Consider the following 17869-nt stretch of genomic DNA (forward strand, 5'->3'; position numbering starts at 1 on the left):
CCAGAGTGTCTCAAACAATATATTGTTCCCCGTACCATCCCAAAGACCCCTCTGCCCACCACTGCATATTTCTACAAGTGATTCCCCAATTGTCTAAATACAGCCCACAGTTTTCATCTCCTGGAGTGTAAAATTAATCAACGGCCCCATTTAAAGCTGACTTGTTCCTGCTTATTTACTACCAGCAAATAAGACCAAAAAGAACCCTGGAAAATATGATCAGTAACTGATAAATTTCAATTAAAAATAGCTAGATTACAAATGGTCAATGGACAGATCTTAGAACATGTAGCATGTCAACTTTGTCTCCTTCTAGATTTTTAAATCAACGGCCACTGTTAAAGAAAATTTTCCATTGTGTACACAATATTACATTAACACAAGAAATCAGGGGTTTTCCTGTACGTTGCTTTACCGCCGCTATCTATTTTCTAGCCTTTCTCCCATTCTAACTTACTATTTCTCTAATCAGGTAGATTTTGCCCTGTAGGTGTTTTCAATTCCCATGTAAAATAGCTATTGCGCATGTATTTATTAATCCAGGCTCATCTTTCTTGATCCAGGTTTTGAGAACATTCTAAAAAAGTCCCAAGCATCTTCTGATAGCAATTCACATTTTTCTCTTTAGAATTGTTTTCTACAACCGAGTGGCTTTGTATTTATCATGGTATCTGTTCTTAAACAGTTTCACAGAAGTATACCATGTGGAAACAATATAATCCAAATGAATAACGTGCCTCAAATCTGGTAACATCTCATTACTGAACTTTAACTAGTTTTCAGTTCTGCCATTAATTCCTATCATTTGCCAGGACAAGGTTCACACTCAATACTTCCATGGTAGATACAACCTCTGCTCAGACTGTAAAACTAGTATGGGAAACACCTGGCTTAGAAATGGAGTCACAAAAGCCACATCCACTGTAACAGATTCAATTTTTCTTCATTACACAAAAAAGAGATGCAACTATTACATTACACATTAACAGTGTATGTCATCGTGATGGCATTGGAACTTAGAAAGAAAGTAGACCTGTAGGTGGCCTCATATTTAGCTTTTAAGGTTGAACTCATTCCTGCGGTTGGTACAAAACTTGGTCGTCTTTTCATGCCTAGCCTAAACCAGGTATTTCTGCCAGCACAGCTGTATGGGACAGAGGTGCAACTCCCAGTTTGCCGCCATACCCCAGCAGAACACCCTAACGCTGGTATCATCACACCAGCGTAACTAGCTGTGTTCACGCGGACCGCCTGAAAAGCTCAACCCTAGGCACGGCCATGCCAACCGCTCTCACCTACAGCACAAGCGCACACCAAGGAAACACCAGCCAGATACGAGCTCACTTAAAAGGCGCAGACTGCCAAAGAGCTCTCTGTGTTACAACAGAGCTCTCCTCTTTTGACTGCACTGAATATGCAGCCATTCGTTTTTCTTCACTGTTCATTAGTTCTTTATTTTGTCCGGAGCTGCTAGCCACAATACTTACAAAATTATTCTTCCATGGAAAGAAGTCCCAGGCAAGCCCAGCACTTAGCAAAGAGAAACTACAACAGTGTAACTCAACTTCCCTAGAGACAGCTTCATATGAAAAATGGGTTTATAACATAAGAGAAAACTGCTCAAATCCAGTTATTTAAATATATGGTGAGCTAATGATGCAAGTATTCTTCCAAAGAAAAACTAAACCAAAACAACTACCCCACCCCTCCCACCCAAAAAAAGCCCTTCATCTTCTACCTAGCATAGATGGAGAACATGCCAGTTAGCCCCCTTATCCCCTTAGAAATACTTTCTAATTGAAGTTGATCAACTAGTGGCGACAGAGCCGTAGTGTTAACACTATCGAGTCTTGAGACAGACCCGCACAAAGTTTGCCCAGCGTCGCAGGCAGACCCGAAAGCCCCATTCCTTCTCGCCGCCCAGCCCAGCAGTAAGATCCTCGCTGGCCTGACCAGCAGCCCAGACTGTTCATCGCTCAGCAGGCAAACAATAAAGTAGGTTACAGGTAAGGGCGACTGGGCCTACTACAGTCACTCTTGCGGGGGAGCCCCAGTCTTTGCTGTTTAAAGATGAGAAAAGCCAGGCAATGGGGTGGGGAGGAAAGGGGCCAGAGGACCAGCTTCATCTCATGTGCCGGCTTACGGGGCTACTCGTTTCTGGTAACCAAACACTCCTCCCAGTGGCGGGGGGAAAGACATTTCAGACAGCGCTCTCGCTTATTGCGAAGTCTGAATTTTCAGTTGAATAGGCAGGCTTTCCAGGAACTGTAATATATTTGCAAATTCACCATAAGTTTTATTTCTTCCAAATTCGTTGGAGGCACGCTTCTTCCTTCTATAGCTCCATTACAGAATTAGTGCAATCTCTCAGCTACCAGTTCACAATGAACTCGGGGTTACAGCTTTGCCTCTTCTTGCTTTGACGTAATTTTCTTTTTAAGTATTATTGCTTTCGCCATTGTGGCCAATTTTATTTACCAATTCTCCTTATATTACAGTCTGTGTAGAGAGCTCTTGTGAGGAAAATGCCAAACAAAAAAAAAAACCAACCATACCTGTATGAATTAATGAACATGACAGCCCAGTAATCCAACTCAGGAAAAGAAATCATAAATTCCTTCCATACAGTAAGAAAGATTTAAAAGAGATTTAACTGCAGAAACTAGCATAATACCCAAGCAGAGACAACGCCTCTGTATGTAAACTATTAAAATTCATTCCTTTGTATATTACCTTCTAACACAGCAATTTAAACCATTTTCTTTACACGAGGGTAGTTACAGGCGTTTACCATAACTTGACTACCACCAAAAAAAACCCTGACTGAAAAAACCCTAACAAATTAAGAGAGCAAGCAGGCCGTTCAGACTGAATTAGCTACAGCAGCACAAATGTTCTGAGTGAACACTGAAACCCATTGCCATTTGCAAAATGATAGTGGGGAGAGGCAGCAAGAAGAGAGTCCACCGAGCTATGCGTTAACTTACAAAGTCAAGTCTTACTATCAAGACCATGAAGTCTATATAAACAGCCATTTTACAGACAGGTAAATTATGGCACAGAAGAGCCAGCAGCAGAGCCTGAAACTCCTGAAACCGGCACAGGACCACACTGCCAAGATTATCCGTCACCTGGATTTGGCCCTGAACTGACCTGAAACCCCAACCACCTCCCTGCTTAGAAAGTGTGAGTAAGAAGCTAAAAGTTTCCAAAATTAGTATTTCTAATTCAGAACATGGTGAAGTGATTCTGCTGTGTCTTACTACACAATGCAACCCACTGATATTTCACATTTGCGTAGTAACTTACTGGTTTAAAATAACTACATGGCATACAGTGGTTGTTTGTAAGAAAATTCTGATTTTTTTCAACTAGGTTATTTGGCTTTTTCCGTGAATACAGCATTTTTTTTTCTTTTAATTAGCTGTGCTCTGAACTTCAGGATGAAAGATACATAGTAGTTAAATTGTGTTTATTATTACAGAAAAATCACAGCTGTTCAAAAGAGAGATCGGACATGGGCTCACAGAACTAGCCACTAAGTGCTCCCCTCCCTTCAGCCCTCCTGCTCTTGCATCTACCAAGCTCACAAAAAAGATGCAAAACACATCTCCAAGATATGTCAGGCTCTCAGTTACCTATGTTTTAGCTACAAACTGGTCTATCTTCAGACAGATGCAGACTCCTGATAAAGTAACTAATTTTAGTGTAAATCATGGCTTTAAAATATACAATTTATTTTATGTCACTGCATTCAGGTTTTCCAGACTGGAGGCTGGACATTTTCTCTCATTGCTTCCACCCAAGTTCTCATCTCTTCCTCTTCACCTCACATTCCCCAACTGCTTTCAGTTAACAGGGTATTTCATGATCAAAGATTTTAAGAACTAAAAAAAAAAAAAAAACCACAGAACAGAAGTAAGAGATATAAAACTTTATTTTTCTGTATGAATAAAGAACAAGCAGATCCACTGAGCAGTCAAGAAAAACGCTCACAACAATAGCTAGGACAAAGAGCCTGCAGCAATGTCAGCTGAACATCCAGCAGATTCAATGGGGTGCAAGGAAAAAACCCTTTCTGAAGGACTGAGCACCAAAGGCTCCCATCCCCACCTAAACCATGTAGAGCTTCTCATTTCTTTAGCTTAGCTAGTAGAAGCTGCAGCCTTTATATTTGAGGTGAATTACTTCCAGTCTTCTGTTCCTTGAAGCATATTCCCATCTCTTCCAATGGACGTGAGCAGGGGGCAAACGTAAGGAGGTATGCCTCTAGTGGCTCCCTTTCCAGCATAACAGGCCATTTACTATTCTCACTTGCGAGCAGCGGTGAAATAACTTCACAAAAGCGGGAGCCTTGGCCTCAAATTCTTTTGCTTCTTGAAATGCAAGAATTTTCATAAAGTAGCACCAATCTGGTTTTGGTTTAGGATTGACAGTGAAGCGACTCATTCTGGTAAACAAAATGGGTCATCTTTTTCAGGGAACACTTCCAGGATTATTACAAATTGATGTGAAAGGGTTATTTAATAAAGTTACTTGGTAAAACCTTCCACTGTTGAAAATATAATAGCACAGCTCAGTGCTGCTGATTCAGTTTCCATAATTCTTGAACTTTAGGCTCTATTTTATTGTAGCGAGTTACATGATCTGTTGTAACATTTTTCCTCCAAACGCTTAAGAAGCATTCATTCACACCACACCAAACTAAACAGAAGCTGCACAGTGCTTCTCCTAACACACAAAAAGTTCATTATTGGATATCTTTATGAAACAACTAATGGATCATCTTGAAGCACCAGTTCTTAGGTGCCAGCAGAGCCATTTCAAATGTCTGGGTACTAAAATATCTCAAGGTTTTAAATGTTGTACAAGTCCCAGTATTATCAGGCTTCAACAGAAAGAAATGACAGATTAGGCATACGATGAAACTCCTCTTTATCAGTGCACTTACTCTGAGATCTTGGACCAAACCCCCAGGCTGGTGCGAACAGGCATAGCTTCAATGAACCTGTGCTAATTTACATCAACTGAGGCTATAGCTCCACATCAAAGAACCCTAAAGTGTTCGTCACCTACATAAACTGTATTTAAAAATTATATACATGCTGGCATGTATTCACTTGATTTCATGTTCATGTTTCTAATAATTTCAGAACTTAATTTTCATAGACTTTTATTTTAAGCTAAATAGCAGAGATCTCAGTAGCGGAAAACCTTAAGAGCCTTCATATCCAATGGTAATTTGGACACTTGTATCTTTCCTGAATTTTCAGTCAGTAGTTAAGGTAAAAAGGCTCACCTTCTCTCCTTGCCATTTTTGTAGTTCCCAATGTCATAAAACCCCCAAGAATCTCCCATTTTGGAACAGTACTCAGTGGAAAACTCTGATTCTCCTGCATACTCCTCCGCCTGCTCTAATACAAAGGGGGTTTCTCAAGAGAGGCTCAAAATGCTCAAACTTTCTCAAATTCAAAAGAGAAAGGGCTGTTATAACATGAAAAGATGATTAAGGTCCAAGTTCTTTCCATGCGTTACCTAGGTGGTTTTTTTGAGGCATGTGAACACCTGCCTATATAACTGTGTATGTGAAGATAAAAGGAGCATTTGAGCTGATGACTTGTAATCTGGAACGTTCCTTCCTTTTGGACATCAGCTTACTAGAAACGTGTTACTGCGCCTTCTTGCTAAGGTTCTTGCAAGATTTGTTTTTGTTTTGAAGCTGTTTGTTTTTTAAAGAACACATCTTGTAATCGGATCGGTATTTGCATCTCCTTGAAAGAGCAGTATCATCAGGAAAATCTAGATGCTCTCCTATACTGAACTTCCCCCCTGGGTTTACTTAACAATGCATACTCTACAATCATACAAGAATTATTTTGTTGGCATATCATAACACCAAGCTCTTCAAGAATAAATTGAGATAGTACTGCCAAAGTCTCCTCTGCAGTACAAAAAAAAAAAAAGAATCCTCAAAAATCAGCAGTTTCTGTCATTCATGTCCTCTTTAATACCAAAAATCTCACACAAGCCTACTTGAAATCCAGCCTTCTAACATAAATTGGTGCAATACTACTACTGAACAACACAAACACGCTCAAGAATCCACTGTGTTACAGAGGCTCAGCAAGAGTCTTCAAGGCTTTCAGGTCAGAAGCACACCAAAGTGAACACGCAAACTCCTAAGAACCTCAGAAGGGTTTGCACACAGCAACGCTGCTGACATTTACTAGTGTTATTAATGTTTATTGACTATTTTTTTTTCCACTTCACCATCAGCAATCAGAGTCCTAGAAACAGCCTTATAAACTCCAGGCATTACAGTTCAAGGATAGGGAGGAACAAAGATCTACGGTTGCTTTCACAATGTGCAGAGGAGGAAGCAAGCACCTCTAAGTAAATGCATGTTGTTACGCTGCTGACTGAAGTCTACACGTGATAGCAGGACGGTCTTCTCTGGCCTCTCTTCTGGTGGCAGTAGAAACACAGCGTGCGACTGTGCTTCTCAGCTTCTCCGGGCTTACAAAGGACATACTTCAGCATGATCTTAGCCTAACCTAAATGAGCCCTTGATGGACATTTCCGAGAACAGAGAAATCAACCAGAAAATGGGGATGGCAATTAAATGAGGGAATAAGATGGATTATCCACTTCACACCTCCACCTTTAAACCAATAGTTGACTTAATTGCCAGACTTAACTTGCTGATAACAGTATGCAGCCACATTTGTCCCCGTTCCCCAAATGCTCCAGGATGTGCCTTCAGAGACGCCAGATAGGGAAGGCAGAGTTGCAGAGTTGCTAAAAAAGCTTGGAAGTACTTGAAATAAAAACCTCTTACCGTCTCACCACCCTGTTACAGACCACCTGACAACGTGGACCATCAGATCATATCTACACTAGATCTCTCTCCTAAGTGTGAGCCAGTCGCTGGTATTTCAGGCATGCCAATCAAGAGACCCTGACTTCGGACTGGAGACACTAGATTTTAAAAGGGCAAAGCAAGTATGACTGTAAAGAAAACCCAGAAAATCCTCTCACTGCTTCCATCGACATACTCCCAAATACTCAGACCTTCACTGATAAAAGGAAACTAAAGCACCAACAGTGCAAAATTATGGAAAATACCTGCAGTAGGCAAATCCTCCACAGCTATTCTTCCCTATTTTCAGTGCCTTGATAATAAGGAGGAAGGGCGCTAGCACTACACTGTTGCCATCATCTTTAGTGAGCACTGGAAAGTGACTTCTGATCACTTTCGTTGAAGGAATTCAAAACTGTTGCATGTTTGAGGAAAGGGCAAAGAACAGACAACACAGGCACTACCACCAGGTAAACCCTATGGCAAGGCAAACAATCCAGAAAAATCCAGAAAGCAGTAAAACCACCCTTCTGTAAGCCAGAAACCACTCTGCCCTCCCTGTACCTGCGGGGAGGCTCTACAGGAGATTTACCAAAAGATTTCTCCTCTTACAACAGTAGAGAGGTACAGTTAGAGTATAAACAAAAGGTTTTTGTATTCGCTTTTGACTCCAGTAATGGAGGCTCAGTTCCACCAGCATTGAAAGAAATTAACAGACAAAAAGCAATGGCACACACGATCCTAAAGATCTGACACAGGTTTAAGATAAACCAGCAGTAGCCAGTGCCCCTCATAGCCAGCAGCACAGGACCCGGGCTGCTCAAACAGATTTTGGAGCTGGACCTCAGTGGCAGAGATCCAGCAGCAAAACCCTGGTCTTTCCAATCACCCTCTTAGACACTAGATGTTAAGTTTCAAGTCCCAACTCTGAGAAACTGAAAAGCTGAAGTTTTCCTGCAAGACACTCAAGTCAGGATGTTCAGTTCCACTGTTTTATACCATCTTAAGACTCAGACTGAGCACTCAAGAAACCACTTTTTTAAATCCTTACACTTCTCATTTTTATTTAGCACCCATACCATTAAAAAGTATATATTTTATGCTATAAGCAAGGACTTAAACCAATCCAAGGTTCATTTTTCTAGCGTAAGCAGCAAGTCACTACCAAATTAACCAGTAAGCCTAAACGGCTCATTTACTTAAAATGGTGCAAGAATTACTCTGCTAGTAGTGAAGTGTCACACCACAGACCTGGGGAAAAACTTTTCATAGCATCAGCCATCTGCACACTAGAGTGTGTTAAAGGAATACTGAGAAAAATCATTTTGAATCAAATCAAAGTCAATAAGCAAACAAAGCTCCCAGCAACGCTGTTCTACCCACTCTATGCACTGAGATAACCTCGCTCCTTGTAGCACATGGGGGAAAACCCAGGAGCACATGAAAATGATACAACTGCTGAAGAACAGCTAAAACCCACGTAACTCAATACCTAATCACATTGCTGATACTTGGTTTCTTATGGAATCTTGACCCCTGTATGTATATGAGAAGCTCAGGACTACATCAAAGAATGGATTCAACAGACCAGTAAAGGAATCCACCCTCCCAGGTACTGTTGTGACTAAATTTCACTTATGTAAGACCGAGATACACACTTGGTCAAATTCCATGATTTCTGCATCTCACAGCACGTAATTAAGCAAACAACAAGCTTCACTTTAACTATCAAGAGCTGAACACTATCCAAATACAAGCACAGGGATGAACAAGGAATAAAAGGATCTTAACACATGCCGAAGTTGATGTGCACTTATATATACAATCAGCCAAAGGTTTATCACCAAAGAACAGGACTGGAAGGTCTTCTCCCTTAAAGGTACTCTGAACATGGACACCATCAAACCTAAACCCTTCTAAAACAACCCAGGCTCTTGAGAAACACTTGAGATTTTCAATAAGTTCTCTGGTGAGCTCATATCCTTCCTTTTTTGCTTGGCCATCTTTGCTCAATTGCACATTCACAGCCCCCAGGATGAGCATACCACAGATACAGCTTTATGTTTTCGATTAAAATGTACCCTACAACAGAAGTAATCTGAATATTCCTTACTGTTTTATCAGAAACATTCCCAACTTTGAACTCAGTCTACAAGAAACAGAAAACAACAAATTCTCTTTCTTAAGCCCTGCCTTTAGGAAGGAAGGATAAGCTTTGCATATTGATTCTTACATTCTGAAGAAAGCAGATTACATCCAGGGTAAGGAAATTGCAAAAAGAAGTACCCAAGTGAAATAGAATGGTAAGTTAAAAAACAAAAAATGCTCAAGGGGGAAGAAAAAAAAAACCAAAACAAAACAAAACCAAAAACCAGCAACAGAACAACTCAAGCCTCAAACCCCCTTCCTAGACCTGCCACTAAATTAGGGCAGCAGAGCAAAGCACAGAACAATCATTTCTGTTGCAACATTTTCTCCCAGGCTTCTCAATAGCCATTAGCCTTGAGTAGCAAAATCGCAGGTGACGGAGCCGGTGCCAGCCCCAGGTGCCCACCGCAAGGCTTTCGCTTTCGCGAGGCCAAGAGCCGCTTCTCCCCCACCGCACCCCCCGCACCGCCCCAGCAGCCCCGAATTCCCACCCCGACGGTCCCGGCCCGGGGGCCAAGCGCTCTCTGCGCTCGCCAGCCCCGCACAAAGCTCACCATCCATTTTAAAAGCCAGCCAGTCTCCTTTCCAACCCAAGTTACACGCTTTAATACTTATTGCGTTTAACCTACTCGGATGACCCTTTGATACAAGGGCAGAGAAAATCCATCTTCTAAAAAAAAAAAAAAAGGTATCGATATCAATATAAACAAACGGCGTCTTCTGCAGACGGCGATTACGGCAATCAATCCCTCCACAAAGCGCGCCGGTGGAGCACCAAGGCAGGAATCCGGTCACCCAAATACTCCAACTCCCTAACTTCACCGCGTAACAAAGGCTTTTAAGGCTTTTATTTCTCCCTCCTAATTTGAGCTAACAACCCTTGGTGAATTATTCATACTCCTCAACTCACGTTGTCCAGCCGCCATCCCCCCCCCCCCCCCCGCCCCGCCGCGGGTTTTGAGGGTGGTTTTTTTTTTTTCTTTTTAAGCTTAATATTTCCAGACTCCAAAACGGCCCTGTTCCGCACAAAACCCGACCACCCCGGGCTCGGCGGCCGCCTGCAATAAAGCACCGCCGGTGCCTACCCACTCGTTCCGGAGCAAAGGCAGCCCCCGGCCGGCCCCCCGCGGGCGGCCGCGCAGGGCGCACCCCGGCGCCCTGCAGCTCGGCCGAGGCCAGGCGCTCTCCCGGCCCCGGCTCCCCTCACGGCCTCCGCCGACCCCCCTCGGCCCCGCCGCCCGCCCCGCTTGTCTCGCTTCGGGCGCGCAGGCCGCCCGGGAGCGACGGCTGATGGCGCGGGCCCCACGCACGGCCCCGCGGGGAGAAAACACGCCAGGCGCTCCCACCCGAGGGCCGGGCCGGGCCGGCGGGACAGCTCCCGCCGCGGGAGAGGCGCCGCACCGCACCGAGCCCCCCCCCCGCCCGGCTGCGGGGCCCCGGCCCGCTCCCCCCGCCGACAAAATGGCGACGTGGACGGCGGGGAGGAGGAGGAGGAGGAATGAAAGAGCGAAGCGTTCCGCGGGCCGGGGGAGCGCGGGGAGGGAAGGGGGGGGGGGGGGGGGACGGGACGGGGAGGGGGCGGCGGTAACAAAGCGGGGGGCGGCGGCGTGCCCGGCGCCGGGGGAGGCGGCGGGGAAGCGGCTCCCGGGCCGGGCGGCGAGCGGGCGGCGCGGTGCGAGCCCCCGGCACGGCGGGGCGGGCAGCTCGGGAGGCCGCGGCGTCGGTACCTCTTCTTGTCGGTGACGCCGCCGGGGCTCTCCATGGCGGCGGGTCGGCTTCTCCTCCCGCCGGTTCCCTGGATGCGAGGCGGGCGGCTCCAATGGCCGCCACGGGGCGCGGGGGAGATGGCGGCGCGGCCGGGAAGGGGCCGGGTCTGAGGGCCGCGTGGGCTCAGAGCATCGGGGCAGGCTGCGGGGAGGTGCGGGCGGCGACGGGCGCAGCGGCGGCGGTGGGCGGCGCGGGGCCGGGCGCGGAGGCGGAGGAGGCGGGGGCGGGGGCGGGCGCGGCCGGCCCGGGCCCCGCGCTGCGCCAGTGAGGAGCGGCGGCGCGGCCCGGCCCCTGGGCCGGCGGGGTCAGCTGAGCGCTCAGCTGCGAGGGGGCCGGCGCCTCACGTGTGGGGCTGTGTGCGGGGCGGGACCGCCGCCGCCGGCACCCCCCGCGCCCCGGGCCGGGCACCCCCCGCACCCCGGCCCCAGCACCCCCCGGGCCCCGGCAGCCCCCGCGCCCCGGGCCGGGCACGCCCCGGCCCCAGCACCCCCCGGCCCCGGCACCCCCCGCCCCCGGGCCCCAGCACCCCCCGCACCCCGGCCCCGGCACCCCCGCGCCCCGGACCGGGCACCCTCCGCGCCCCGGTGAGCGGCCGGCAGCGGGCGGGGGCTGGGGGGGAGCTCGCCCCGACCGGGGTCCCCTGCTTCCACGCCAAGCAAACAAGTGCGGGTCGTTAAAACATCGCCAGAAGGCAGACCGCCGCCCCCGGGAGCCCGCCGGCAGGGCTGCGCGTTTACGGGCATATCGCGTATTTTTATTATTTTTCTTGTAAGGAACTCTTTTCCCGATGCTGGACTCCTTTCTCTTTCCCAAAGGTTTCGTAGTCCCAAACCCAGGACATTTCCAGTTAAAGAGTTCAAAATCTCACATTAATTAAAGGGAATAGACGACTGCATCGCCGGGCGATAACACACACGTAATTAAGCGCGTTTCGAGCAAGTTTTACAACTTCAAACGCCGGGAGGCTGGATGGGGGCTGCGCGCAGGCACCGCGCCCCCGCTGCCTTCCCTCCCAGCCGGGCAGGCCCGAACCCCGCCGGCCAAGCACCGGTTCAGGTTCGCGGGCTCTTCGCCGGCAGCACCGCGGTCTCCGCGTCCCGGTCCCTCGCCGTGCCCCGGGGGCGGACGGGCGGCGCTAGGACCGGCGCGGCCCCGCGGCGGCGTTGCCCCGCGCTGCCCCTGCTCCACCCGCGCCGCCGGGGGGCGCCAGAGAGCAGCGGGGGGCGGCGGGCCGCGGGCCGGGGCCCCTCACGGCGGGAGCGGGGCCCCTCACGGCGGGACCGGGCCTGGCCCCGCAGCCCCAAACGTCCCCCCCGAGGGCTCTGAGGTCTCCTACGAACCTTGGCTGACCCTGGAGGGGCTGTAGAGGGGACAGGGCCTGTGCCGGCCCGGGCCTAACCGGCAGGCCTGGCACTGACACGGTCACACAGACGCTCACGAGTGGCCCCTGGGATCGGGAGCCAGGCCGGAGCCGTGGGAGCACAGAGAGAGGAAAATTGGGGCCAGAGCCCACGTATTTAAAATGAAAGGCTGCACAGTGGACTTTGCTAGGTAGTCATGCGTGTCTGAGCGCCGTGGGGAGGTGGGAAAGGTGCAGCCCCAAGTGGAGGGACTCCACAGAGCTCCGCGGTTCCTTACGTCTTGTAGGGTTCCTCCAGCCAGGGCTTTAAGTGATCCTGCAGAGCTGAACCTTACGAGACTACGCGATTCGCAGATCAGAGGTAATGACACCTTTAAAAAAAACGCAACTTTGGCAGGCATAAGTAACGTCCTTGCGCTGCTGTGTGCCCATGCGATGTTGTAAGGAGCACCTGCAGGGCAAAGCGGTGTCATTTCAGTACTGCACCTTCCTGACACTTCTGCAGTGGGTTCCGAACTTCCAGGTAATGAGCGGTCGTTTTTGCATACAACCCGTGGGTGTTTTGGTTTTTTGTTTTTTTTTTGTTTTTAATTTCTGTTGAAGAAAAAGCAGCGACCGTGACATTTAATAGAAATCACAAGGAGTTTCTGTATGAAATGAATTGCTTTTGCCCACAGCAGTCAGACATACAGAAGATTCACAGGTGCTATAGACTCCTTTTATTTCTTTAAGGTTTCTCATCCAAACGCAGACAAAGCCTAGCTTTACTTAGCTTATGAGATGTGACAACACGACAGCCCATGGCAGTGTGGCTGTGGACTACTGATATTTCTGTACTTTACTTAATCAAGAGGAGAAATAATCAAAGTGAGACTTAAACTCAGGTCTCCTGCATAAGTACGAACAAGCCCCACACAAGAACTCATGGGCAGCTTCATCTTTCAAAATGAGGTATAGGCAGTTTAAACATAGGGACAAATTCAGTCATGCACGGCAGCCATGCACTATTTTAGCACAGTCACAGAGTCACCATAACAGCCCCTAAGGAACTTCCCTGGTGAAATGGGGGGATCTCCTGGCAGGTGCAGAAATGACATACCCGGCTGAGCGCCACCTTCCCCACCAAAGCCCCTGCCACAGGGAACGCGTCGGGAGAGTTTCAGCAGTGAAGTGGTGCTACCAGAGGTACTTCCCGTGCCGTAGAGGAGGCTGGTGCCACTCGGAGCAGCCATTGCAGCTTCTCTAATCTGAGCGTGAGGATGAAGAGGTTCCTGGTGAGCCGGCCAGACTCAGAAGTGAAAGCCTCTTCTGCACTTTGACTGCCATCTCGGTGCTCATGCTCCCTTCAAAGACCAAGTAGCACTGATGTGGTCCAGACCGGGGATTGCCGAGCTGTAATGCTACAGAACCTGGCTTATCCTACCCAGTAAGCTCTTATTTTCAATCCTACAGCTGTCACTCCTTTGAATGACAATTTTGGTGCCCAGAAGCACCTAAGGATCCACTTGTGCACCTTTATTACCATTACCCAAATTCACATACTATGCGATGCATCAAAAGGGTTCCTCGTTGAGTATTCTCACACTAGGTGCTGATCATTTTAAATCATTCAGGCACAAAGGCTCGAGGTGTGTTAGCAATCCCTGAGTAAAACACTGCAGAAAAATCTCGATCTACAAATTACTAGCACTGCTCAAGTTAATTGTCCAAAGATGTCAGACTTCCCAGCATGAACTGGCTGAGGAGCTGTGAGTAAGTGTTGTGGTCTCCTCACTAGAGACATTTCTCTCATGCCAAGCATGCTTACCCCAAGCTCATAATAAAGAATACTGCATCAAAACTCAGCTGTGTTTCAGGAGGATGTTAGTGGAAACTTGTTCAGCAATTAAGCATTTCATACTATAGCAGCTCTAGAGAGATGTTAAGCAAACGCTCTTCCCCCAGCATCCTCCCCCTTATTAAACTTTTGCGTCACTGCACTAAAATTCTGCATATACACTTTCTTTCCCTGTCAGCCAGTGGCTGATAACAGAAACTTATTACAGTATATAATGCCTTAGTCACTTTTCTTGACCTTTATAGCTGTGCTAAGTTCATTCTCCAACTTACGTTAAGAGAACTTCCTGAATAACATAGCGTTTGCATATGACTAATTAGGGCAAATGCACAAGCTGATGAGTCAGCAAACGGCTTGGTGAGGACAGTGGCAGGGATTCAGCAGCAGCACAAATCAATGTGAAGATGGGAGATATGCTCCTGTCTGTGGCTTCAGATCCGTCTGCCGATGGGTCAGATCTCACCATGATGGGCTCCGTATGCATTAACTCTCAGGACCCAAACGCATCCCTGTCAATATTGATTGGCAAAACTTCTGCTGACTTCAGTGGGAAGAAGATTGGGGGCTTAATTTTCTCAGGCATCTTCCCTCTGATGAACACTTACCATTTCTGAGCATGGCCTTACCAGGTGGGAAGTGTTAAAGAGAAGTAAGGACTCCCTCCATTTATCTTGCTGGAGCTGGCAACTCACATCACCTGGGGAGTCACCCGACAGCAGCACTGGCTTCCTGGGTTTTCACTTTGTAGTACAGCCCCTTACATTTAGGGAATTCATTGATTCAGTAAACAGGCACAGTGCTATAAGGAAGGGCACGTACGAATCTATGGATATATGTGAATAGAAAACCTCCCTTACCCACGGCACCCCTGTGGGAGCATTTACTCGAAAGAGAAGTGCCACAAGGTCTCTAGGGCTGTGCAGACCCGTGGCTCTGCCACACAGGCTGCCAACGATCTAATGCTCATTACTGCGACTTACTGTGCTTAAAGAACCTGAGATCTCTGGCGGTCAACTCATTTCACGATAGAAAAGTGAATTGAAATTTGAATCAAATTCAAACCAAACCATTGGTAGTGAAAGCCTGATGCTGCTGTTTCTCAAATACGAAACATTGTCTGAAACAAGAGTACGTGATGGGAGACACAATCTCTCTTTGGCAACTGTTATTTCCACTGGTCTTTTCTAAGCTTAGCACTTCTCCTCTCCTTCTTGTGCCAGGAACTTATTTATTTTTCTTTTCGCATTTGCACAATCTGCATTTTTTAAACTATGACCACCTCTTGAAGACTGCTTGACTCAGTGCACATTTAGGCATTTGGAAATACTCTCTTGACTGTGATTTCTGCACAGAGATGTACACCAATGTGGGGAAGAAATTCTGCAGTATAATAAAAGCACTATGTCCAATTCAGTGTAATTAGATTTAGGGGAAGGATTTTCTACCCATGAAAGGAATTTACCAGATGAAAGCATAAGGCAAGCAGGCACTCAGCAGGCTACGCCGTACAATTTCACCAGTTGGCTGCATCCTGCCAACCCCAGGCCACTCCTGAGCAGATATTGCCAATTGTACGGTGGTTTTCCTGATGTGGACAAAAAGCAGGATGGAATTTTAAAATTGTCCTTACAGAAAAGATGGTTTTGTGGTCAAAGCCCTGAACGAAGACTCGGGGAGCTGAGGTTCGCTTCCAGGCTTCCTGTGGGACATTACACAAATCACTTGGAGAAAGGCTTTCGGATTTCAGTGCTGCAATCCTTTGCCACAGTGCTGAGTGGAGGAGTTCACTGCGTGCCGGGAGCGGAGTCTGGCTCTCCATGCCATGCACTGGGAGATCTGGGACCTGCACACGAGCCTCAGAAACCAGCTGAGGAGGGAACAACTGAGATAACTGCAACGGGAACACAAAAAAAAAGGAGTGCTGCTTGGACGCATGGCCTTGCCGAGGCCAGGTCCAGTTTTTGGCCTTCAAGATATTTCTCTGTGCTCAGGATCCCCAGCTGGTAACTCTGCCCTGCAGCTAGGCACAGCAATGGGGCTTGGACAGAGTAGCCAAAGTCTGGGGGGTAAAGCACTGTCTTGGAGGTCAGAGATGCCTGTCCAGCCTCTGTCCTGTCCAGCTCAGTTTGGGTTTGGTTCCCACGTGGGTGAAGCCTCGCTTCTCTCCTCTGGGAGCTGTTTCATTTTAGCCCCTAAACTGCTGTGTAGAGAGAGGCGCTTGGGGACATGGGGGAGCGGGGTTTAAATCCTTGCTCCAAATCAGGCACAAGAGAGGTTTGGGCACAAATGTGCCCCATTCACCATTTGGAGGGTGCAGGGGTGCCTAAACAGCAGGTTTGGTGCTCCTCAGCTCAGTCCTGAGCACACTTGAGCACACCAAGCACTGTTTTCGTGGCCATCGGTCTTACTGTGTAAGATGGAGACACAAACACTTCCTTCCCCCCACCTTGCCTCTGCTCACACGCTCCGAGCACAACCTTCTCGCGAGGCCGCAGTGACCAGCGCAGCACGGTCTGTCATCACACCGCTGAGCAGGACACCGGCTGGTTTTGCTTGTGACCGACAAAATGTTTTTAACCTACATCTCTGGAGCCAGCAAGACACTCCCAATATGCCAATCAGCCTGTAACACCTCATACCTACCAGGCTAGTTTTACTTTCTTCTTTGCCCAGCTTCCCTTTTGAAGGTACTGTAAACACAAGTGAAATGCTTTGAGGACACGTAAGGGAAACCAGACGAGCAGTCAGCAGATGCAGCGTGAACTGTGCGACAGTCTTTGCATAAGTTACAACCTAGAGCAGAGGGAAAATGCGTTTCTCAGAAGGAGACGTGGTTTCAATTTCATGCAGATTTCTGACTCCTACAGCTAGTTATGATCCGCAGGAACGTTCTGAAAGAGGTTTCTTTTTGCTTTTTTTTTTGATCCTTTTCATCCCTTCTACCAAGCCCTTTGTTATTTTACAGCCTGGACCGCAAGTTTCTCACACAGAGCAAGAAAGATTCAGAAAGAAATCAAAAGATGAAACTGAATGGGCTTCCCTTGTAATTAAAATGTAAAGGGGACCAAACTATTTTACCTGATCCAAAATTGAGAACTGTTGAAAATTCTGGGGTTTTTCCTGTTTTGGCATTAAAACACACTTTCTTTCCAATGATACAGTTTCTTAAGTGTTTCTACTTAGCATTTCCCCAACTTGGATCTAGCTAAAACACAAAGGGCTTGAGGTTTTATGTGTTTGTTTGTTTGTTATCCCGCAACATGTTAGAAAATGCAGTGCAAGCTTTAATGACTATGTCTGTTTTAACATGCCTTTCAGAGGACTGTAGGCATTTATGGGGGAATGAGGTAATTAATATATTACTTAGGCATGCAAAGACAAGTTGGAAGCAGCTGTCTTTCTTCTCTTGATATGGCAACACAATTGTTAAAACAATGGCTTCTTATATCTTTATTTTTCCTCTCTGTGTTCACAGACCACTCCAGTCACTTGTTTAAGTCAAAGCTTTAAGAGCTCACCATAGTTTCAGGACCAGCAATTTCTCTCTCGAACACACCGTCCTCTCACTTATTTGAAGTAGCAAAATGAAAATCAGTATCACAATCCCTTTAAGGAGATGTTGGTATTCAAGTAAAGTCAAGAGGTCCCATGTTCTCACTTCAGCCTCTAAAAAATGACTTTTATAGTACATCCATTTCTCTTCCAGACTCAGTTTTTCCACCTATTAAGCTAGAGCCACAGCCTTCACAGATGCAGTGAGAAGATGTGAGTTGAGCTGATGCAGCCAGCTGTGAGAGGTGTCGGGAACCCAGGAGCCTGGGATCCACAAGCAGGCGAAGGAAGGATCAGGCCGTGCTGCTTCCTGCCTTGCAGAAAGCCAGGTGGGTAGGTGAGAGGG

At 47.5% G+C, this 17869-nt stretch overlaps 1 protein-coding gene across 1 annotated transcript in view; it reads right to left on the minus strand.

Annotated features, from left to right (window-relative positions):
- The window catches only part of HIF1A (hypoxia inducible factor 1 subunit alpha), a 35052-nt gene extending 24092 nt beyond the window's left edge, over positions 1 to 10960 (minus strand). Inside the window, exon 1 of the mRNA XM_087747958.1 lies at positions 10735 to 10960. Within this exon, the coding sequence (XP_087604084.1) occupies positions 10735 to 10769 (35 nt within the window). The 5' untranslated portion in view covers positions 10770 to 10960. The remainder of the gene's footprint in view (positions 1 to 10734) is intronic.
- Positions 10961 to 17869: the final 6909 nt, after the last annotated feature.

Source organism: Nipponia nippon, unplaced genomic scaffold, assembly GCF_047370975.1.
Source record: "Nipponia nippon isolate SJK-2023a ecotype South Korea unplaced genomic scaffold, ASM4737097v1 scaffold_11, whole genome shotgun sequence".
NCBI lineage: Eukaryota > Metazoa > Chordata > Aves > Pelecaniformes > Threskiornithidae > Nipponia > Nipponia nippon.